A 25,089-nucleotide genomic window follows, 5' to 3' on the forward strand; every position below is an offset into this window, starting at 1 on the left:
GGGGTAATTTCAGGAGTAATTTTTTCTGTGTCTGTTCCTTTTTGTCACCATGACATACTGGAAAACTCAAGTGATGCCACCATCACCTGTTCTCAGGTTTTGACAGCTCACTAACAGTATTTAAAGTGAAGGTCCTAATGAGCTGTGTGGTGGAGCTTGAACTGCAGAGCAAGCATCACCCCCTGCTCAGCCTCTGTCCTGTGAAATCCAGCCTTTCACCTGTGTGCCGAACAGATTTCTAGAAAAGCATTTGCAAGCTTCATCCTGCAAATATATAAGAATATCCATCATTTTTTCCACATAGGCAGCCACACTGAATTTTCTCCCTTGAGAAATGTGAAGCACAAGCCAAAATATTTGCAGAAAAAAAAAGGTACAAAACCAATCAAATGGCGGCTAATGTTTTGTGCCTTCAAAACTACAAATACACTTTTTATGGAGAAGAGCACTCAATATTGACCAAATCATCTGCGTCACATCACCCTCTGGTGGTTGCAAACTCTATCCTGAACATTACTTTCACCAATATCTTACAAACATGAATGTTTCAAGGGTTAATGTTAGTAACCTCTGTTCTCCAGCAAATTTGATATATCACAGTGAAATTTTGAAAACAGAATAAGGTCAATTGATTGACCTTATAAAAACAAACAACTTTTTTAGCAGTAGATTAAAATTTCTCTTGCTCTCCCTATAAATCTGTATCTGTTCAATTTACATTTCAATATCTTTTGTTATGAGCTGAGTTTGAGCAGGTAGCTCTTCTTCCTACGCTCTGAATTTCATCTACACAAACTGCTCCCATGCTCTGAAAATCCACCTTGCTTCCCCTCTGTATATCACCCAATAGTAAGGATGCTGTGAACCATATGAAGTTTCCAGCTGTATCATAAAACCTCATTGTCTTCAATTTTACCTATCACTGGTGCAATTCTGTCCCTGCGAGTGGGCTGGCAGAGGTGCAGCTGGTCAGGTCTCAGCTCCCATTCTGCTCAGTGAAGGAGGAGAAGGGGCAGAAGCCAGGCTGCCCTATGTTCGTTTTAGTGACTTTGCAAAGGTAAAGAGGGATAGAGTTTATTTCAGTCGTTATGCAGATCTGACTATTGGCATAAATGGGCAACAAAATGAATATGCAAGTAGTGCAGTCTTACTCATGTCTAAGAATAGTAGTCATAAAATAGGCTAATTTACTCTGAAGAAACCTACCAAGGCTCATAAATTCATATTGAACTGCATGATCCTGTAACTGCAGCAGACTTGCACTTACCTCAGGCACCACGTGAGTACAGGACAAAGCACTCACGCGGCATGTGTTCATCACTCCACCTATCATAGAAAAAAACCTAGATAACTAGTTTACAGTAATCCTGGATGATAGGACAAAAAGAGGCTATCTTACCATTTTCTTGCTGTTAAGCACAAGTGAAAGGACTGATCCTAGAAATCCAGAAAATAAAGCTAATTATCACCAAATTTTAAAACATTTCTTTCCTTCAAGCTCAGGCAATGCTCATTCAGTAAGAGAGGAAGCTCTCAAATAATAATTCATATGGCTAAGGATATTCTTTTGGTACAATTAACCAAAGTCTCACTCCCTGGTCTGGAATCAAATTCTCTCTTATCTAACAAGCCTGTCTGTTTGGGCAGTTAGTGTGCCACAAGCTTGCGTGTTACACCAGCTCACAGTGTGCACAGTTAGAAGGAGCAACAAGAGTGAGACAAGTTACTTTATGAAAAAAAAAGAAAAAAAAATTACATACAACAGCACTCTCAATATCAATATTTAGACAAGTTGAGATCTGAATTAAGCTCATATTCTGGATTTATTTTTTTTTTTTAAATTCCTAGCTATTCTGGAATTACCCCAATACCCAAAAAGAAATTTTGGAATGCACGTGCATATGACGGTCATTTTTGTTCCTTGAAAGGACTTAATTCTAATTTTGGGACACAGGTTTGCAATGATTTTCATATTATTATAATTATTGTTAACACCTGCTTCCTTAAAAGTGAGTATGGCAGTCTTAATTTTTTTAACATTTTCAATAAATAGCTGTACAATTTTACACAGTGATTTTGTTCACTTGGTAACTTTATTTCTAGCAGGACAATATTAAGCACATTTTGAAAATATTTATTTCAAAAGGTTCACTGCACTCACCTCTTCTACTGTTATTTCCTTCTGCAAAGGGAGTGAATTCAGAGGGAAAGAAAGGACCCCGGGTTTCTCTGTTTCATTTTTGTCTGCCAGCTGAAACAACATGAAAAGTGGTAGGGATGCGCACATGAAAGGTTTGTCATCTCTAGAACTTCTCCTACTAAGAGGGCTAGTTCAGTTCACTGGTTACACTAATTTCTTCTTCTAATTTCATTGAGGTTAATGATAACATACAGAAGGGGAACATACCTCTTCTGGCAATATGATATCCAGTCTTGTCTGGTCATTTATGACACAGTGAAATACGATGATCCTAAGGCTGGGGTCAGAGTCCAGTGAAATCTTCTGGCTTCCTTCATGGGATCCTTTCACTGTAAATGTAAGCTCCTGGTCTAAAGGCAGAGGCAGGGAACAAAGAGAATTTTAACTATTCCAAGCAAACACACATAACTAATAAATAAAATCTGCTTCTACTCTACATGCTTTTTGTCTGATTTTCCTTACACCACAATGATTAAGTAGACTTTGGGTGGCTGAAACAGGTTGAAAACTGATATAAAACATCTTGGTGTATCTGTATAAATCATTAATATACAGAAATCATATATTTTTTAAATACTGTAGCGTGCTATTTGGTAGGTGTTTTCCATGAGTAAATAAAACCAAGATTTAGATTTAAAGGAGTGTCAGTTTAAAGGCATTTTGGATTTTTCACATTGAATAAGAAAGTCATTTATTTGATGTCAGTCTCTTCCGGTTCATCGTGTACATTTTATTGTGTGTTGTGTCTGCTACAACAGTCAAATGACTCAAACCCCAAAATCATGCAGACTACCTGACATGTGCCCTCATGTCACCAGAACTGAAACAACCTGTCAACCTAAAGGCTGTGTTCCTTGTATGGAAAAGCCTTTACATTTACAGAGAGATCATATGCTGTTCTCTTGCAAGATCAGGGCCAAGAGGCATATAATTTTAAGTCACTAACCTTTCCTCCCCATGTTACATTTCAGTCTGAAACTTCCTATAATGCAACTCAGCCATTGCTACCATTTTCTACATAAAGGTCAATTTTCTGTTCATGAATTATCTCAAAACCGACATAATTTTTTGAGATTTGCCCCACGAGCAGCTTTACACAAGCTACTGTTTATTTGAATGAACTTAAAGACTAGTAAAGAGTCCTGATACATTTATTAGAGCTACATTTTACAGAAAAAGTCCTGATTTGGTGGTGGTCTGCATTTTGTGCAGTCCCCTTTGATACAATTTTACATTTAAACTTAAGAGCTTAAGTTTATTGGTTTTGCTCAAGCAACCAAAAAAAAATCTCCTTCAGAACCCTGAACATGCAGAACCTTTGTACGTACTCAAACCCAGATTAAACATAGAGGATAAGATTTCTACATATTAATTTAATTATACAATAATTTTAAAAGAAGATCCAACTTAGTTAAAAATTTTCCTTTTGAACAAGCAATAAACTAAGACAACTAATATAATTCTTTCCAAATTTTTAATTCTAGTATATATGGCTCTATTTCTGCATCAATTTAGGATTTGCCTCGGAACTAAATACTTGACTAACTTGAATTTTGACAGGAACCATCTTTCTGCAAGGTGGGGCATGGTGAAACTAAGTATTATGTGACACAGCTAGAGTAACATGCACAACAGATTATTAATTTTTCAACATCTGTTACAATGACTGAATCATAACACAAAAACAATAGGTTAATGAAGCAATAACCTCACTTGTGGATTGCTGGTTCAGCTTCCCTGTATCCACTCTAACCTCCAAACAGGAAACCTCACGTGCCTGTAGCAAGAGAGGATAAATGACGATTGAGAGAAGTGTAAATGTCATTGCAAGTGACTCATACTGTTCTCAACCAACCTCTCTAGTTGATCAGTGAGCAACACAACTATTATCTATTACTATGTCTTCAGATAACATGAGGGCAATAGTGACATGGTATTTTTTCTAAGTTTGAAAATAGAGGAACAACTCATGAGCTGCTTGAACTTGGAAAGACAGTTAAGTAAAGAAGGTGAGACCTATTCAGAATAATAGGCATATTGAGATGTGGGAGCCTTCTTAGGAGCGTTTTATCACTTTCTTTATTAACACCTGATAGTTCTGGGTGTAATGTGGGAATAAGGGGTAGGAAATTCAAGTTTATAGAAGAAAGTAGGTGACACATGCATGCTGACACAGCATGCCTTTGCAGAAGGTGGCACCGCACTGGAGTGATGGGACAACAGTGATCCTTTGTGCCAACAACAGATCCTTTTTCTCAGTAGGACAGTGTGGCTGATAGTACTGGCTTTGGGACACAGTTCAAAGTTTCCAGAGTTAAAAAAATGAACACTTGTTCTGTAGGCACAGGAAAGATTGTAAGAAATATACATTACCACTAGTACTCCATTAGTAATAATGCCATCAGGATAGTCCAGACTGAAAAATAAAATGGAAAATATAATGTCATGGGTGGGACAACTCAGATAAATATTTAAGTCTATGAGTTAACACATTACTCATTTTCCCCCCACCAACTTTGACATTTCTGGCTTTAACATTCTCACTCAAAAATACTTCAAAGCTTTTATCAAGCATAGTTCTAGATGATGAGCTGAGTTGCAAGTTTTTCCATCTGCCCTTGATAGAATATGAAGCTAGGTTTTTACTCCCGTGGTTTTTCATACTTGCTTTAGTAAACCATGTAATGAATTCTGATACATGACATACTGAGTTTGAGGAGAGCTGGCGGCTCTCCTCCTTACATCCATCTTGACTGTTTTGATCATTACACAGTTTGACCCAAGGTTTTGTACTTGAAAAACTAATACACTTGTCTAGATTTCCACAATTTTCCAAAAATTACCGTAACAGTGGAAGAAATTGTACTCACCTCTATAAAGTGATTTGCAAAACACACATGAGATTTTACTGTGTCACTATATGTGTTTCCACTTATCCATCTAGGGGCAGAAGTGGGTTCATATACTGCAGATGCCAGTTTTTATATTCTTAAATATTTTTCCCTCAGAAAAATCAGGCAATGTCTCATTAAGGATATCTTATAATTTACCATTTTATTAAATTGCAGATGTAAATTCATACAGTATCTTAATAACCCAGATTAGTCCAAAGGGAATACATACATAAAATTATAAGGATTGAGCACCAACTCCTCAACCTGCTGCAGACAGTATGAGCTGTTTATTCAGACTTTACAAGCTATGGATTATACACTCTGTAGTCTCACATAGTTATATAGTTGAGATATGTATTTCATCTCAGCTGAAACCAGGCAATACGCTTCCTTTAAAATCAGATTAATGACATTGTTGTTATCCATTTTAAGAGAAGGTTCATCACAACTGTTAGATTTCAGTATAAACACACATGAAAATAGCCTTGTAAAATTTCCCATGACAAAGAATTCTCCCAAAATTTCAAAGCTCATAAACAATTTAAAGTTTAATTTCCAAGTCAGTATTTTCTTTTAAGATAAAAATATGAATTGGCTAAATACAGTGCAGAACACTCAGAAAAAACTTTCCAGTAAAAAACAAAACAAAACAAAACAAAACCAAACAAAACACAACAACACCCCCCCCAAACCAGTTATACACTGGAAAAAAGAATTTTATTTAAGAATTTTGTAGGATCTTTTTTTGAAAGTGTATTTTAAAAGAGTTCAAAGAAAAATGGTTAGGAATGGGCAAAGAATACTCAGTGTTTCTACCTGCATGCAGGGAAATGGGTTTAAGTACCACTCAAGTTTTGTTTCAGACACAAACTTTTACACTTAATTACTATTTTGTAGTCAAATAGTTGTAACATTACATGACATATGGTGTCACTGTCCTCAAATACTTCATTAAAAAAATTAAGGAAAGCAGAGAAACAGCATGGTGGATATTAAAAGATCTCAGCCTATGTAGCCTGGTGAAATGAAGGTGGAAAGACAGGAAAAGATGTCTCTTCAGTAGAGCGTACTATTATTTGAGGTATTGGTATCAACAAAGTATAAAGTTAGACTGATAGTTAGGAGGTCCAAGGCATGACCTTCAAACACAGTGGAAGAATCTGCACAGTTGGACAGAACAGCTTGGAAGGCTCCTGGGTAGAACCAGGACAACGCTGGCATTAAGCACCGACAGATGAGATGTCCCTCTTGGGGTGTCACCTTTGCAGTCACTGCTGTAAGGAAGCCCGTCTGCTGTCACTTGTTGGTTACTCTCCACACTGCACTTCCAACTTTTATATCCCAAATTTCAAGGCTTCTGCTGATCACAGCATAAGACAGATGTTTTTAATTTTTTTTTTTTAACCTGGTGATCCATACACTTGTTTTAAGAAGAGCAAAGGCACTCACCTTTCTCTGAAGCTTTGGAGATAAGCTGTGGCTAGAAACGCAGCTGAGCTGGTACAGAAGAGCTCTTACTATTCATGTTGGCAGGGACCTTTGAATATTTTGCCTATCTTTGGAGCACTGAATAACGTCCACTTCTCAGGACTAGCTGGTAATTTCCCTAACAACCAACCAGCTATTAGACAGCCCTCATTACACATACTAACACTCCTGTCCTCTCCGCCATCACAGTTTGTGATTTGTGGCCTTTTTTAATGCAGACCTCAGTTTTACTATGAGAATTGGAAGCATATTATGGCCTGTGGCAGGGGAAGCCAGGAACAGAGGTCCTCCTCCACTAAACGTCTGTTGAAGGGATGCCTAAAACTGCAGTGGACTCTGTGAGCCCGGGGATTACTTCCCAACACCTGGTACACATCAAACTGCCACTTTCTCCTTTTTAGATCATGCCTGACTTACAATGAAATGGGTAATCCTGTGTGGGAAGTTACAGTCACACAGATTCTCATATTACAGTTTGCATTTATAGTAGACTACTCTGCTCCATTTCACCAGAGAATCTGGATTTTTTTACAACTATCTACAAAATTTTAATTCTTTCATGTCAGATCCAGCTTTCCCTTCTTTTAGTAGCTTCTACATAGTGCAGGCTACTTTTCTGAGCTCTCTGATGACCCAAGAGAAGCATGGAGGGTGGTACTATTTCAATAAAGAAAACGGTATTCACCTCAAAGATTCTTTGGCTGTCATCTTTCTCGACTTGAAACTTTTGCCTTCAGTGTTCCTTGAGGCCCTGTGACTTCCTGCCACAAACAAAAATACCAACAGTCATTTGGCCCCCAATGGATGGAGGCTCAGCCTACTCTGAGAGTTTCCTCAGCAGTGCCCAAACCAAATGGCTAGCACGATCTGCTGGTCCCCACACACACGGGGGGAAATTATCAAAATAACACAGCAGAACTACAGAAAGAAAAAAATACTTTATTTTCTAAAAATCATGCTTTTACCATATTTCAGTAATTAATATTTAACTTGTACACAACTTTTTGTACACCTATTTACATTTATTTGTGTTAAGTGGGCTTTGTTTTAAACATTGTCTTTCACATTTGAAAAAAAAGGAAAGGGAGGGGGAGCTGAGATGAAAGGTTGTGTAAGAGTGGTCCTTCATTCTTCTAAGAGTTGTTTGAGATGCATCTCCTCAACCTGGGACATCTGAAAGATAGAAAGAGGCCAGAAAGAAGATCAGCAGACCCAGCAAATATCCTGGGGCCCTCAGACCTCTCCTTGGAAACTCAAAGTACCTTTTAGTTCCTCAGAAGTCTCTTTGTGGCCGCTCAATATCAGGTGTGGGCTTCAGTAGAAGTCGGAGGGGAGGGGAATGTTGAGAGAGCGAAGCCACCTCGTCAAGCGGGACCCCGTCCCTGTAGCAGCTCGTAGAGGCTCATGCTGATGCTGGACCCTACCAGTGGAAATACAAGGGAGAAAGCCCACGTTACTGGTGATAATCACCAGAAGATAACACAAAAAGCACTAAAGTATGCAAATCAGCAACCTGTGTACAACGACCTTACCTTTTCTGTCACTGCTGCTCGAGGGCAGCAGCTCTCACACCAGCTGGGCTTGTGTTATGGGCCCATAAAACACTGGGCGGGCGTTTGCAATCCCTTGGCTCGCTTGCTGGTGAAAAGGCACTTGGAGGAAGGAGCATGCCTTCCTCTCTGTGTCGTTAGGATCAAGCGTTTGGGTCTCAGTGCCTGCCACAGGTAGTGGCAGCTGAGAAGTGAGCATGTGCAGGTACTGCAGGAGTGGCGTAAGAGTGAGACAAAACTAGAGAGGGTATTCATCTTGCAGTTGTGGAAACCAAGCTACCAAAATGAAGGTTTTCTTCCATTTTAAATAAAAGATAACGGGAACGAATGCGGGAGGCAATTTCCTACAGCCCACCAGTGTATTGTGAGGGAATTTTTACAATGTTCCTTGGTGAAAGTAATACAAACACAATTTTTGCAGTGAGGTCAATAGGCAAACAAAAATAGGAGTGACAAAGCCCTATTGTAGGTGCGACCCAGGAAACTTTCTTGGCCTGGGGTTGCACTTCATGCGTGATTATTATTCATCTGAAATGCTGGAAAGAAAGAACAGGCTAATATAGTAAATCTTGCAATTGGTAAATTCTGGAATGAAATGGGGAAGGAATGAAAAACTAGTTCAGATAAATAGTGTCCGACAAAATGTGCTGGTGGGAATAATTATTAGTTTCAGAGATAAACTGCTATATTTACCCAAAAAAAGTATGTTCTCATTGTTCCCATCACAATACCAGATTTGTAGAAACTGTCCCACATGGTTAGCTATTGTTCTTGTTAGCACTATGGTTGGCTCTCCCGCTCTGAATATTCTCTCTTATCTGTCAACACTTCTCCCATCCAGCAATGCCAAAACCCTTGCCAAAACCTGCTGAGCTTGTTCAACACAGTTGAAGCAGGTTGGTTTGGTCCATAGCTTTCTGGTGACCCATCTCAGCTGCTTCAGTTCAGTCTTTCAGACCTTTTCAGAGCTCTTTCGTTTATCACAGGTAATGCGATCCATTGTCTCCAATTTTAGCACACAAACCCTGTCATTAATTACTCCTGATATCACACTTTTCTATGTTGAGGGGGGGAAAAAAAAACCCTCTCAATATCCTACCAAGATCATGATATTTAATCAATTTAGATGTGTTTACGCCTTTATTCCAGGCTTGACCGATGGGCAAAACAGTATTGACTGCCACGCATATGCAAGAAATGCAAATGAGGGATAATAGGGGAAACGTTTATCCGCCTTCCGACAGGAAGTCCTTTTTCCCAGAGAAGCGATTTCCCTTTTCTCAGGCCTGCTGGGACCTCACAGGGACATTCCCTCCCTGACTGACTTATGATGCAGCAATTTCTTCCCTTCGCGTGTGGAGTTCTTCAGGCCACAGCTATTACATTGGTCACCCAGATACCACACTATGAATGAAAAAAGTGGATCAGATGTGTTCTTGGTGTAGCAACTGAGCCATGACTGTGATTCTTTTTAAAACTTCTTCCTTGGCACTGCCCAGGTTCCTGTTTATTTGTACAGTCCCAACCATCTTTTTCCAACCAGTAGAATTCCTACCCAGACAGCAACTGCAGAAACTGCTGAATTTCTGACTTTATCTATTGAACATGTCTCCAGGAAAAGGCAAGTGGCTGCAAGGTCCAAGAGGAGAGTTTGACACAGAGCTGGTGTGCACATGCTCCAAGACGAATTCCAGCCTCCATCCTCCATATGCAAACCCACTCGTGCAGAACATCCAAACCAGACAACCTGCATAGATTTCCCTCATCAAAAGACAGGATTATCCAGAGTATAATTCTATATACCAACTCCACAAGCCATCCTCTAACTTTCAGAGGAAGGAAGATTGTAAACAGGCCATTTGGGACGTCTACTGGAGCTCCCTTCCCCATTGCTATTACTGATTTTGTGACACTCCTAAGCTGTGATAGGCACCATTTGTCTTGCTGTTGCTGGGCCTTCTGTCAGTTTTGGTGCACAGTAAACAACAAACAATCCGCTCCGGTGAGTTTCCATGAGGAGTTGTAATAGGACATTCTGGGACTGCTTTATCTCTGATGGCTTTTTTGCTTGTGAACACTGGGAGATCTTTCCTTCTCCATTCATAACATTGAGCTACTGCCCTTTCTCCAGCAAGTCCCAGTTTCCCCTTCTGTCAGGAATAAACATGTTATTGAAACTCTCCACTAGCATACTATCCTGCTAGGCCTCCTGAAGTGCCCCAAATGCCTTGAGAAGATCCCAGCAGTACCATCCCTTCTCTAAGGTTGTTTTAACAACACTTTCAGTCCAATAACATGGATCAAATTGGTAACAGAAATCCTTTCAAGTAAACTCCTCAGAGTCATAAAGCACATTACAGAGACAGATTAGAGTACCCGTGATCCTGCATCATATTCCCTATCCAGTTAAGCAATAGGCTGCCAGATTTCTCCACAACATGAATTACCTGAAGCAAACGCGTCCCCTAAACAGTCAAACTTTGCCAACAGCTTCCAAGCCTACCAAGTGAAGCTAGTGCTGCTCCTCCAGTTTTCCTGGTTCCTCAGTCCTCAGCCTCCCACAGTGATCTTTGCTCCTTTCTTTATGCAGAATATTAGGTCCTCTCCCTGCTGGAACTGATACTCAAGTCTACCACAGCTCCCCACATGTAGTCAGATGAGCTAAATCGATCAGCTTACAGGAGAGCATTTTATAATGCTGTGGATTTGAAAAGCCAGATTCCCCAAGAAGGGGCAACGTAAGACATTTAGGTTTGGCATTCCTTCTTCTAAGGGTCAAAACTTCCTCAGTATTGTAGTGGTCCTCATAGTTCCTCGTGTATTAATCCAGTGACAAAGAGAACAGGAAGAAAGTGGTGCCCAGGAGGTAGCAGTCAAACAGGGCAAAAATGACATTTTCATATATTTAAAATCTAAAAATATGTATTCTGAAATTCCAATTTACGAGACTTGAATGAAAACATCTAGATATTGCTTTCAGAGACTATAGGTTTAAGAAGCACTGTCACATATGAACCAGCTTTCCAGACTATTTTTATACTGAATACAACAGTCTATATAGAATTTAGGATTCTACTCACGTGTTCTGCAATGTGAACTCCACTTCCAGCTCCTCACGTGTCTGAAGAGAGAGGAAAAAGAAAGAAAGGTATATTACTTATTTTTCTTTATAGCTTTCATCATACCAGTTACATATAATTTGTAAAATATATATTTAGAATAGCACATAAGAAAATTCCCAGAACATAAGAATAATTTGCAATAAAACCCCATGGTGCCAACTGAAGATATTGAATTTTAAGATACTGAAAAAGCAGTTGCTAAAACTAGCTTTTTGAAATCTAAATGCCATATGAGCATGCAGACGTAGGAACTGCTATTCTGCTAAAACAATCATTTTTCAGATTTTAATTTGCAACACAAAAAGAATCAGCTGCTGTAATATTATTACAGTTTAAAGTGGCTGAAAATTCAGAACTCATACCAAGAACGAATAAATATGCCAGAAATATTCAGAATTAAAGCATCGGGTAATTAGTTCTAGCTGGTTCCATCCTAGATTTTTAGCACAGAGATTTGTTCTTAACAAAAACTAGCGTGGGTAACGCATACAGGAATTTTAAGTCTTTCTTATAATAGCAGCAAAATACAGTTTAAGTAGATTTTTCCTATAACAAAACACTGTAAAAGGATATATTGAGATGGAAAGAAAGAATTTGCTTTTGTTCTCACCAATTCCATTGCTCACCTGTGGATTCAGCTGAAACTTCACTCGAACAGTACGTCCTACAGTGAGTTTATCTATGTCAAAGAGAACTGTGCAGAGTTCGTCATCCCTGGTGATCGTGTCTTCATCACAGACCTTTAGCTCCAGCACATTCTGCAAAAAGAGGTTAAGAATATCATGGAGTTATTTCTATATCTAAGAGCTCCATAAGGCAGGAAAATTGCAAGACTAGGTTTTCCTCTCTTCCCCCTCCAGTTTTAGGGGAAGAAGGAAAAAGGAGAAAGAGAAACAGAAAAGGGAAAGAGATTTGGGAGTATTAGACTTCACATTACTGATAACCACACACACACAAAGAACCACAGTTGTCTGCCTGGGGAAATGAAACAAGACAGGCAGGTCATGCAGAACATTAATGAATTTGTGATAAATAACTGTATTAACTGTTTCTACATTTATTTTATGGCCTTTGGCTCTAAGTGTATAAAACAGGCACAGGTACATAAAGAATGTTTAAATGATTTGCTTTCCACCATACCTAGAACTAACTGACCTTACTGTTATTTTTATGTGATCTTTATCTTGGGTTTCACTTGTATATGTCAAGATCAGGAATAGGGTAGTAAGGCCATATTCTGCAGGGCATTTAATTGCTTCTCACTGCTTCAGTATAGTAGCTGTTTAAGTAACAAACAACTGGAACAGAACACTACCAAGGAGGACGTAAGCAACAGAGTTTTTTCTAAGGAATCTTTAGCACCTCCAGTGTTTGGAAACTAGCTATATACTTACTGGTTTATTGTAGTTTTGCATAATCTACTGACTATCTGCAGACAGCAAATAGTGAAAACCATTTATTTTCACTACCTTGACTCGGCGGTCGATCTTATAGCAGAAAGCTTCATTCCAGACAGGGTTTTTGCTGTTCCTGATGGTTCTGGTCCGAACCTTCTCGGTTGAGGCAGTAGGCAGCCAGAGAGTCACGTAACAATCTGAAAGACTGACTGTATAACGAGAAGATGAGCAGAGTGATAACGTATCCAGAGAAAGAACTACTGCACTGTGCACATTTAAACCTAATAAGACAAAGACAACACCGTAGGGGATTTCTTCCTAAAATATACAGGGTGAGGAGTAAATAATACAACGAAGCACTCACGGGAAAACAGAAACATCCTCACACATTTGCCATGCTTATTCCCAATATAAAGTTTTATTTGAAATAGCACTGTACTCCACATGCAGTGCAAGTACCCCTATCCATGTTGCATTTAGTTTTATATTCATTACTATACAAATATCTGGGGCAGGGTAATATTGCCAAAACGTGAGAATATCTACCAGTATATGCCCTCTGCCACGCACATTCACATCAGCTCTAGGATGGCTCCTCTGTCACCCAGGCAACACACCTCACAGGCTTCGATCTGGGCTGCAGAGAGACTTGTTTTCTAGCATTTCCTCCCCAGATTCGGTACCTTAACTAGTTGAACGCTTTTATCAAAGTGCTGGCTTAAATGAAGAATGACAGATTTTTTTGCCAAAAAGTAAAGCATTCCCCCATCAAAGCTGAAAAGTTTGATTTCCTTATCACAAATCAGAATGTACCAAATCCATATTCATTCATATATTTGATTAAGTTTTTAGAAGTTCTGTCTTTCTCAGCAAGTCTTTTGGAAAACAAAATCAATCTCAGCACCAGGGTTAAGTTACAATTCATCATATTCCTTCCTACCACTCTATCTGCAGACTAGAAAAGTCTTGCTGTCACTCAAGTCTGGGGAAGGAAGCCATAAGTGCCACCAAACACATCAGCTCCTTCCATATTCTGGCCCCCCATGTTTGGAGGGAGAACCGCCAGGGAGCAAGTCTTGCAGAAGCTTGACAGAGGCACCAATGGCCTTTCTCTCATACCGGTAGTGTAATACATACCCTCCCTATTTCACATTAGCAATGCTCAACCAGTCATCACAGCAACCTTGTGAGTCAGAAGCGGTCAAATAATTCAACCCATAGTCAATCCCTGCATCATGCTCAAAACCTGTAACAGTGTTATTACATCATAATAAGTACAGTTTTCTTCATGTATTTCTTCTTTATCTTTCAGTAACCACTACAGATTTAGATTTTTCTACCAACCCTATTTCTCCCAAGTTGTGCTTTTATCATGTAGTAAACCATGCTATCACTATCAGCAAAACCTTGATAATGACTGTGGGAAGGAAAGTGTTTCCAGAAAGTTCCCTTAGCCAAACCTGATCAGAAGAGCATGACCAATCAGACATTCGGCAGAGGCACAAGTGCAGGCAGATGAAAATGCAAATGGTTACTGGTGATTAATGCTAGAGCTTCCATTTTCAAAGAGCTTGAGGCACACTGATGAATTACTTCACAGTGACAATGTAAGGATTAAGCAAATAAGTACATTGAGAAAACTTGAATGATTTGCCCAAGATCCCATAACGCAGCCAGTGTCAGGGTCCAACACACAGTCTCGATTTCCAGGCCTATATCCGAATCTATTAAAAATTATCTTGCTCTGGAACAACAGTAGGGAGAAAGACTTTTAAAGCATTTTTATTTTCCACTGGTAAATAGGAGTGTGAGAATCAAAGACCAAGAAGAAAGATTCACTTCGATAAATTAGGCACAAACACTTCACTAACAAGAAAATAGGAAAAAATACCTTTGAAATAGGAAACACCAAGGTTTAATCAGAAAAACAGGAAAGCTAAAGTGGAGGAAATAAATGCTACCTCAGAATTGTAACAAGAAGCTTACTGTTACCATCACAAACAGGTAGAAAAGGGATACTTACTCATGTTGAAAATACCGAGGTTTTGAGGAAAACTAACTGAAATGTTTGGATTCTCAATGCCTTTTTAACGCCTCAGAGAAGGTGAAGCCTGCCTGACATATCCTTGTCACTACAGACAAAAAATAATTTATTTTTCCCACAATAATTTGAGTTTCCTCAGAAAACAAATTTTCTGCTCAGAAAATACTCTTGCTGAAAAGTTTTCAAATCTCTCTGCCAGATACACTTTAAACAAAGCCTTGGGAAGCCCAAGTTCTGAATTCAGGTCATCTCAAGGGGGTAGTGGTATTCATCTGTTCTTGAGACTAGAACACAAGGAAGTAAGGCAATATGATGTGGTAGACATGCCAACAGGCTTCATGAAGAAAGACTGTACAATTCACTGTGGTAAGGAGCAACTGTGAGCAATTTGGTCCTGAGAAGGACAGCCACAATGAATTGAAGCATAAGTAGGCAACCTGCTGGAGTATACAAATGCATGCGCAATTATGCATGCAGTCCTGCAGATGCAATTGCAGTGACTGGCTGGTCAGATCACACATTTGGTTGATGCAAATCACCACTCAGGCATTTGAACATCTGGGTTTTATTAAATAAAAAGTCAGTGCATACAACTATAAGACCACAAAGCATGTGTTTCTGCATGTTAAAATAGGTCCTTAATCTCTAAGAAACCCAGAACTTTACATCTTATAAGGTGCTCTCACTTTGTCTAATGAACCAAATCCCTTTTTCAAAATGACACAGTAAATATCACAAAGTAGTCTGATCATCTGTCATTTCTAGAGTAAAAAATATTAAGACATAAACAGTAAACAAAGCATTCAGTAAATTATAGCAGATTTTTTAAAGCTGAAAAATAAAAGGAAAAAGGTAAATAAGCACAGTAGCATTTCATTGTGGAAGATGCAGGAGCAACCCAGAATACCACAATTGAGTGCAGCAGAGATTTGTTCCCTGATAGTAATCATTCATCCAAAAATACTGTTGTTAAGCACACTTTCCACGTGTTCCTACCACGTTCGTCCTGCCAGAAACCACCAAATCCAACCTCAGATAAGACAGAGTTTTCCCTCTACTCTTGACCCATTACATTAGTTGAAATCTCAAAATATATACTAGATTAACTAAAATTTACAGATGGTTTCCTTAGAAATTATGATGTGCTGCATGAAATTCTGAATGTGCCAAAAGAAATTTAATTTTGAGGGATGTTCAGCAAGATTTTGGTGAATATATTGTGGACTTTTCCTCTTTGTTTTACATCTTTCCAATTTATTCTTGTGGTCTTTCAATTTGAATTTTCTTATTCTCTTTGTCTTTATTTTGCCTTTTTCTTTCATGCCTTTACAACCTCTTTACACAGATGTTTCACCGTTCAAATTTCCCCATGAAAGTGACTCAGTGGCATAACTGCATTTTGAAAGGCACCTGAACAAGCCCCAGTGCACCCAGGAGAGTGGGCTATTGAGGACCCACTGTGGGTGGAACAGAAGCTGTGAGGAAGCTCCTCAATGAATTAGAAATTTTAAAATTCAGAATTAAACCAGTCCCTCCCCTGGGTGACTCAGTGTCACATCTAGACAGTGAACAAACTGTTCTTTCCACCTATTGCGAGCCTCATTCTTCCACTGAGGATTTTCATTTTATGTTTGCTGCCACACTGATTCAACAAGCCGATGCCCACTAGCCTGCAGAGGCAGAGAAGGTGAATCATTAAAGGGCTTCCACAGAGTCTGGGTATCACCAGACTCTGTAGACTCCCCTACCACAGAGATTTCTTCTATCTTGGCCTCTTCTCACTATTAGCTCTTGTTCTGTGATCTGGCTATGACATTTTTCTCTTGTAGTCTCTATTCTAGATATCTTTTTCTTGCTTCCCCTCAGTATCCCTCACTTAAACTCATTTAAAACTCTCACAGCAGTGCCCTGTTTAATTTTTTCTGACTTTTCAATAGCTCCATTCTCTAGGTTAAATAAATTCCCAGACACACTGGATTTTATCATCTCTTCTTGCATATTTATAAATTCTGCAGAAGTAATAGAATGTTTTTGCTTGTACTTCTGTTATTTTCATAGGCTTTCTTACTACTGCTGATTTTACATTTGTATCACCAGTCCTCTCCTTTCTTCTGTCCAGAAATGCTGTAGGGAATACTCAGGTTTCTTACTCAACAGTACGAGAATTTTCATCATTGAAAGAGAAGCCCTCTGATCAGCAGCTATGTCTGACGTCACAAGGGTAGGAAATACGTTTCATATAGTGAGGTATGAAAGCAAGAGATCAAATGCATCCCCTTGCTTGAGTTACCCTCTTTACAATTCAGAGCAGAAAGCAACGCTTCAGTATCACAATAAAAATAATTCTTGCAAACTTGCAGCAAGATATCTTTTTATTCCTACACCATTCAAGAATGATAACATTGACCAGATATTTTCTTTACTTTAAAGAACTGTAAGAAACATCCAACAATAGTAGAAATACTCACGCAAGTCTGCCTTCCGGGCATTCCTCACTCTTAGAATTTTTACAGTGAGCAAGTTGAAAGGAGATACTGGTCTCTGCATGACAATTCAAAAAAAAAGAAAAAAGAAAAAACACAACATTGAGATTAATATTATAGTCTATAGTCACAGACTACTGTAACCGTAAAGTTCTAAGGACGTAGATAAAACGAGGTTTTTAAGGTTGAGCCAATATAATTTATCAAACCAAGTGGAGCAGCTGGAAAAACTATACAAATTTTTGGCACAGAACCCTTTTCAGGTCTGAAATAGAAGCAACAGGTTTCAAAACCACATATGAGTTGAGAATAGATGCTGAGAGCTTGATTTTATAAAGATCACTTCTTTCTAACATTGCTCCATTATTATCAAAATAAACACCCCTACAGCACACGCATGGGCGTCCTTGCCTCTTTCACACCACTGCTTGCAATAGAACAGACTGTCTCTGGGACACCAAACACTGTCACAGTAGCTGTGCAAGTAGAGCTAAGTGACCACCATGCACCAGGAAAAGCTCCTGCGCCAGCACAAGCTCCCGCGCACAACCTAAAAGGCCAGAAATGCAGCTGACAGTGACAAGATACTTCTCATGAAGACTCGGATCCACCTCTGATCTTCAGCCCTGATCCCGAGCAGAAAGCTATAAAACTCTTTTCGGAGATGATCTTGGGAACTAACTCACAACTCCACTAGATATCAGACACCTTGGGCTGAGAGATATGAATTCTATAATAGCTCATAACTTTCATGGTTCATACTAATATGTCTTCATATTCCTCAGGCTATAAAATTAACTCTTTCCCCATTTCCCCTTGGAGATAACTACTTAACATCTTTCTCTCCTCTCCCACACTAACATCTCTTCCATTTCATAGGTACCGTCTTTCCTTTTAAAACCAATGTATGTACAGATATCATTTCTCTTAAATGCCTCTTAAAACTGTTATTTAGCTTTAAGTCTACTGATTCTGTTTTAGAACAGAAACAGGTGTTTTGCACCCAAAAACTTGTCTAAACTTTCTGTCTATATCAGTTTGTAAGAACAAATATTAACTCTACCCATAAACCCTCTCACTCCTGCATTCATAGACATACTATACCCTAGTAAAGTTAACACAGTGTCCCAACACAAACACATCGATTTTATTACTTTGCATCTGAAGTGCCTATATTAATCATAAGCAGCAAAAGTAAAAACGATGTACTGATGATAACTAACAAAATGTACCTTGCTACTGTTTCCTTCATACATGCTATACATTTTGCTGGACCATTTGTCTTTCCAGCTGTAGCACAAGGCTTATCCTGAAGTGTTTGACAATGCTTCGATAAAGTGTTAAGCAACTGGGACCATGACGTGACATTGGACACTAACACAACATAATGAAGCAGGTCCTTGTCCTCACCAACGAAAACCTCAGCACCTCTGAAAATGGAGCAGAAATGAAGAACAGCCTCCAAGAAACAGACTGGGTAATCCCCAGCATATCCTCTTGCACTTCCCTTTGGGTCGGCAGGGAGCCTGAAGAGGCAGAGTTGAAGGTCAGTGAGACAGCAGCAGCGGGGTTGGAGCAGTCACTGATATGGGCACATTTGTTCTACGTTATCTTAACCTGTCCAGATTCTAGCACAGGGCACAGTTTTACGGTGCACAGTTTGCAAGCACTTCAATAGTCAGCTGTGGGACATTTCAGCTGTCTCAAAGAGTGTATCACACCTCTACCTACTCCATTATCCCAAACATGGCCACAAAGGAGAACTTGGACAGACATACCTTGAAAAAAAACCTAGTTCTTTGAGGGGGGGAAGATTACAGTCTCCAATTAAAAGCAACCAAAAGACATCAAGCCCAGACTATATAGTTGAACTGCCAGAACTGCTTTTCTATATGCATTAAATAGAACTGAGTAAAACACAGAAGCACTCCTAGGCACAGGGATCAACAGCCAAGGCTTGTCTATCCTTGCCAAATCTACTGACATTTTTGCTACATTTATGCTTGGTCCCTGCTTTCCTACCCAAGAAATCCTAAATGTTTTTGTCCTCAGCAGTGCTATTTCGGCAGAAGAGGTGGAGCATGTCTTTACCCAGGAAGGATGGGGCTTGCATCCCTTGAGTACAGAAGAATGGACTTGAGCAGAAGTTCTCCATCCCAGGGAAGTGCTATAACTACCAGGCTAGACACCATTTTAAAGGAATAACCTTTGCTCACTTCTTTGAAAACAAGCATCTAGACGTCTACTTTGTGCATCTCAAGTGGATAGTGGTATCTCCTTGCAGCCCTAAGTGGCGCACAGAGATAGGATCTAAGGGTGTTTCTGTGCTTAGCTGTCCCTGTTAGCTGGATGTACCTATTTATGCAGTTCCCTGCTCAGCTGTTACAATTCCCATTCTGGTGTATCTAACTCTCCAGACATATCGAATCAATCCTCAGTGCTTCACTCTGGGTTGTAGAGTCCGTTCCCATACTAGTGACTTAGAAGTCAGACCATATAGCTCCTAACTTTTAGGTGCCTGAACGCTTTGTCAAGTTTAGCTGTCAGCGACTTACCCAAGTCACACAGAAAAACTTTTGAGGGGCATATCTTAAACTGGATAATCTGCTAGTAATAGGCAATGACTTCCACATCTTTCCTTTTAATGTGATGATGGCCATATCACAGGCTGGGTAAGTTCTGAGGCCAGAAGCCTCCAAGGTCAGTTATTACGCACACTTCGACTTTCAGCTTCTGTATTTATTTTGTCTGAGACATGATTGTTACCTCATAAACCGGAAACACAAGCCAGGCATTTTAATAATCACTGTTGAAACTATTTAAGTATATGAGATTGCAAACGCAGGACTTGGTCACACTATCCTACGTCAGATAAAAATTCAATTAAGTCCTGTGGCACACTGGTGCAATCCTTACATATCTAGTCCCAGGGAAGTCAATGGGAGTGTTCACATACACAAGTGCTCATCCATATGAATAAGAGTTACGTAACTGTGCTCTAAAACTGCTCTGTTTCAGTAAAATTCCAAGTTTATACTTCTACAAAAATCTTTTATAGAATTTTTTTCTTGAGGAGTGAAACACATACAACATTCCCAAGTTACATCAAGAGAAAAGGCAATTATCGAAGTAAAACAGCGTGTCAGATCTATTTGGAGTAGAGCACTCTTCCCTTAGCTTTCTCTTCAAAAAGGAATAGAAATCTCACCACTACTTTAAAAACTATTGAAGACCAAGAAAGAAAACACTCAGCTCTGTCAGAAAGAGTGGCACGACTTTAAAACCCAGATCATTGCCTTGCTTCTGACCTGAGTTGGGTATGTGGCACCTTTTAACTTCAAAGAGTTTTGGAGCCTCAAGGGCAGGCAGCATTTCATTATGTTACTATGTCTACCACCTCAGGCAAGGTCAAATGCATAAGAAACACTTTTCCTTGTACTACATGTTTTGTATTTATTTCATCCATTTTAAAATATCCCATAGCTGAGTCTTATTAAGTCAGTAGAAGTCACTGGGGTTGTTCCAGAATAAAAACAAATGGGGCAGGGGTGACTCAAGGTCTGTTTCTTTCCAAGAGCTATGTAAAGCTTGTGTGGCTTCAGACTGTCATTTTCATGTGATTTTTCTTCTCTTCCTCTTTGCAGCTCCACAGCTGGACTTGCATGTTAGAATAAATCCAAATCTTAGGAAAGAAACCAGGTCAAGCATTTGCACAGTTCAACAGCTTTTTCTCAAGACCACATTAGCCTATATCATTTTAATATGATATAGTAATTTGAGTAATCTAAAAAGTATTACTTTTTAGCCTGTCAGCTTAAGGGCACTACCAATATTTTCTCACCAAATATTTTACATATTCCCTTTAATGTAAATGGCCACTCAAGTTTCAATCACATACATCCCATGGGTTGCCCTGAAACTGACTCTGACAACGAAAGCTGGCTTCCTTAACTGAGCCATTGAGTTAAAAAAAAAAAAAAAAAAACAAACTCAGATATACTATGCTTATATATTTATCATCATAAATACCAACTTTCATGGGGAAAAAAAGAAAAAAAAAGCTCAGGTCCTTCCTGATTTTTGCCGCTGTGAGCCTCGAAGAGTCAGGGCAGAAAGAAAGGGCTCTGGGTCCTACTCTGAATTGTATGTACTATATTCAGGTCAGTTCTGCCACCCTAAATACCCTAAAGACAAGAGGCACAATCTAAAGCCACTGAACTGTACAAGTCTCACACCTAGAGACCTACTAACAATGCAAAAAAGCACTAAGGATTAAAAAAACAGCTTGATCCTCTAAACACGAGCTAAGTTTACAGGACTAAAAGTAACAATTTTTATGATCCTAGCATACTTCCTTAGGGTTGTGAGACTATACACAGAAGCCTAAACATCATTTTTAAAGCTACTTTTTGAAGAAACTCTGCAAGGTCTTTGCTTTGCCACAGCATTTCATTCTTAACAGAGAAGGTAAGTGGCTCTCGGGCACAATCAGGCATCAGATACTATCAATAACAGCAAATCTTAATGAGGCAGACCAAATTTACCACCATTTGGGAGAATCTCTGTATCACTGCAATCCCCACGTGGAACCAAAGCCCAAAACAAACCAGGCTGGGAAACCCCCATGTCACTGAAGCAGGGGCAAGAGCCCATCTTTCTGACTACAGATCCCCAGAGAGTTGCAACTGATATTGGCAGCCCCAACCCCATGGCAAGGGTCTGAAAACAGCCCCGTCCTGTTGCCACTACTGTTGTTCCCATTCACTGGCTCATAGCAGCTTATCTGATATATTTTCGTTTATGCTCATACCTGTTAACATGAACATCTGCTAACTGCCCAGGGAGTTTTCATTTGCCTGTGCAAAGAATTCATCCTCAGTTCAGCCTTTACAAAACACTTCGTTGCTCTTTTTTCACATTCAGAGCAGTTTGGGCACTGCTCCCACTCTTACCAGGCTGATCAGATTAGGCTGGTCAGGAGGCTGAACACAATACATTTATTCCACAGTTTTACCTGTTCTGATGCTGTGTTTTTTAACACCATGTTACACAGAGAGTTGCAAGCTCTACGACAGGTCATTACAATGCAAAGAAAGACTACAAGGAACACTAGAGAACTAAGAACAACTGAAAGACCCATTTAAACAGAGTCTTCTTATGAAGAAATAACATATAAGACAAGTGGGTGTTTCATCCAAAGAAATCAAAACACAAAAAAGGGAGGAATTAAAAAAATATTATAGGTGAAGTGAAAACCAGCCCAGATACAGTGCAACACCCACTCACAGCATCATAAGCATCAGACACCAACAGAGGCCAGACTATTTAGAGTTTACTAAAAGCCAAGGCAATATTTCATCTACAGAGTTGAAGTGGCAGCTCAGCTTTTCAGTGTTCAGTAAATATTGCAGTACAGTTTTCCCCCAAGCCACTGAATTCCTAACATTTTTTCTGGTGTTCTACATTCAGCACTGGACAGCATTTAATGAAGGGCCAGCTAATTACTACCTACCGTTCTCACCGCTGGTGCTGAGGTGCTCGTAAAATTCTAGGAAAAACAACACAAGGCAAAGTTAAGAAAACTAAGCTACAAGTTAAACTCTTATTTTAGGCTGACATTTAAAAACTTCTCACATTCAAAGCCATACTTAGAGCTATGCTCATTAACAACACTCATTACATGCTTTACTGACCACCAAACCCATCACAACTCTGTGCCAGCTTCTTATTTCCTTGACATGAATCTTTTTTTTAAGGAAGCACAATAAGTAACATTGTTAGCCCTAAAACATAGCTTGAAAACGCAGACATGCCACGAGGTTCTGTAAAAGGCTAGACTAGGAAAACCATCCTTGCGACCATGAGATCTGAGGAACAGCAAACTCGCTTTCCGTGTATCGCTCGTACTCCTCAAACACCTTGTTCTCCTCTGTGATCAACATAACTGGAACATCAGACAATTTTACCCACTTTATGCTTGCTATTGGCTTCTTTTGCTTACCTCATTTGAACTTAAATTTGATCCCATTGCAGCCCCAGTTGCATATAAGTCCAATGTTAAAAGATACCGAGTCGTACAGCTGGTAGAAACTCCTCATGCAGATTAGGGGTGGAGGAATAGGAATTTTATGACAAGGCTCTCCTGCCCCACCCCTTTATTATTTCCAGTCATTAGGCAGTCCCCTCCCTGCTTCCTGCAGCCTATTAGAGCACCTCAACTGAGTCAGCAGAACGAAGACCAATTTCTTTTCTACCTACTGTGATGTTTGAGGGGGGAACACTGAAGCCCTTTTCTGCCCAGGGATTGCTTTCTTGAAAATACTACTGCTAATAAAAAGTTTTGCATTTATGCAACAACTTTAACCCCCAAGCAAAGCACTTGTGACTAATTAAATCACAGTCTCAGAGTATCTCTACACTGCCACCATCATACTGCAGGGTAGTGGAGAGAGGTCTCAACAGCTGCTTTCCAAACCGTGAACTCAAATACCTGTAGCAGTCTTCCTGTAGCAGCATGCACTTCAGCAAGGTAAGTGACCCCATTGCAGTGCCACAACTAAGCGATTGCACGACTCATGCTCCCCTGAAGCTGCTTTGGCCATCTCTGTGCTTCACTTACTGACCTCACCACATGCTCAATATTCTTTGCCTGGATATTTAGCATATATCTAGGAAAAAAGTGAATCTGTGTCCTTGCAGTTTGATGTTAAATGCAACGAGAGGGACGGGAGGAGCTATAAGCAGTGGGTGAAACTTGGGGGTGGAAGGGTGAGGCAGGAGAGAGGGTTGTGCTCTCCCACGTGGGCCCAGGGAGAGCAGCAGTTCACCCATCCTCAGAGCTTACGTCAAAGGGATCTTGTGTGTGCTCGATCTCACAGCAGGCCCAGCAGTCACCCTGAGGGAAACGCTGGGGCACAAAATGCTCCCTGATTCCTCTTCACTCTGGTGTGCAGTGACTCACTGTCTGTAAGAGCAGTGTATTATAGTAGCCCTAAATTAGCATATATGTGCAGGCTGGTAGATTTTGGAGCGTGCAAGACCAGACTCCAGCTCTGCCACTCTCTTTCCGGCCTCTCTGCTTGATGGCAGGAGGTGGCTAGTACTCACTCTTGCATCACGAGATCCAAGTGATTATTTTTAAATCAATTTCATTCATATTGATGAGTAACTCACTTCATGCAGGTAAAGAAAGTAACTTTGCAAACTGCAGTGAATGCCACCTAAATGCCCTCCCCTGTGCCATGGAGGCCAGTATCAAAGCAATTCTGCGCAGAGGAAGAGAGGTGTTGTCCAAGGAACATTGCCAGAGTAAAATCCTCTTTTTACACACAATTCACTTCCTTCTGTGTTGATGTCTGTGTGATGCACATGTGATGACTGTTCAGAAGGTCTTATCCAAAATACGCAGTGATACTATGTGGTGGTTTCCATCTAAAGCATTTAATAGCCTGCTGCTCGCTCCATAGTCATGCTTTGCACAGCCTTCTCAATAGATATGGAATCAAAGGAAAACTGCTCATAAATATGAACTTGCAGCATCTGAAATGCTCCTTGAAAGAGTGACCAAAACATATTTCCAATGGACATGAGCATCTCTACCCCAAAGACAAAGTATGTCCCTTAACTTCTGTCTTTATTACTTTATATCTGTGTTAAATACCAATGAACAAATTTAGGTGGAGCAGTCATAGCTGAGAATCACTTACTTGTGCTCTCTCAAAACTAGTCTTTCCAGCTTTTGAAAGAAGAATGCTTCCCTGGAAAAATTCCAGTATTAAAATTTAAAGTGGGAATCCCTTTCATTAAAAATGCCTGTAAAAGATCCTCTATCAAAGGAAAGAGGGTAGGTTATCCAGCTCAACTTGCCTGAGTTGTCCCAGCAGATATATATACCTATATACATTTATACCA

General features: G+C 39.7%; 1 protein-coding gene across 1 annotated transcript in view; it reads right to left on the reverse strand.

Annotated features, from left to right (window-relative positions):
• The window catches only part of LOC140652930 (cytosolic phospholipase A2 epsilon-like), a 33,407-nt gene extending 10,201 nt beyond the window's left edge, over positions 1-23,206 (reverse strand). The window contains exons 1-11 of the mRNA XM_072864373.1: positions 23,180-23,206; positions 22,691-22,726; positions 17,164-17,236; positions 12,724-12,860; positions 11,881-12,012; positions 11,213-11,253; positions 4,574-4,616; positions 3,914-3,977; positions 2,408-2,550; positions 2,162-2,251; positions 1,400-1,437 (exon numbers count right to left, since the gene is read on the reverse strand). Of these exons, the coding sequence (XP_072720474.1) occupies positions 1,400-1,437; positions 2,162-2,251; positions 2,408-2,550; positions 3,914-3,977; positions 4,574-4,616; positions 11,213-11,253; positions 11,881-12,012; positions 12,724-12,860; positions 17,164-17,236; positions 22,691-22,726; positions 23,180-23,206 (824 nt within the window). The remainder of the gene's footprint in view (positions 1-1,399; positions 1,438-2,161; positions 2,252-2,407; positions 2,551-3,913; positions 3,978-4,573; positions 4,617-11,212; positions 11,254-11,880; positions 12,013-12,723; positions 12,861-17,163; positions 17,237-22,690; positions 22,727-23,179) is intronic.
• Between the last annotated feature and the right edge of the window lie 1,883 nt (positions 23,207-25,089).

The sequence above is a fragment of the Ciconia boyciana genome, chromosome 6 (assembly GCF_034638445.1).
Source record: "Ciconia boyciana chromosome 6, ASM3463844v1, whole genome shotgun sequence".
Classification (NCBI taxonomy): domain Eukaryota; kingdom Metazoa; phylum Chordata; class Aves; order Ciconiiformes; family Ciconiidae; genus Ciconia; species Ciconia boyciana.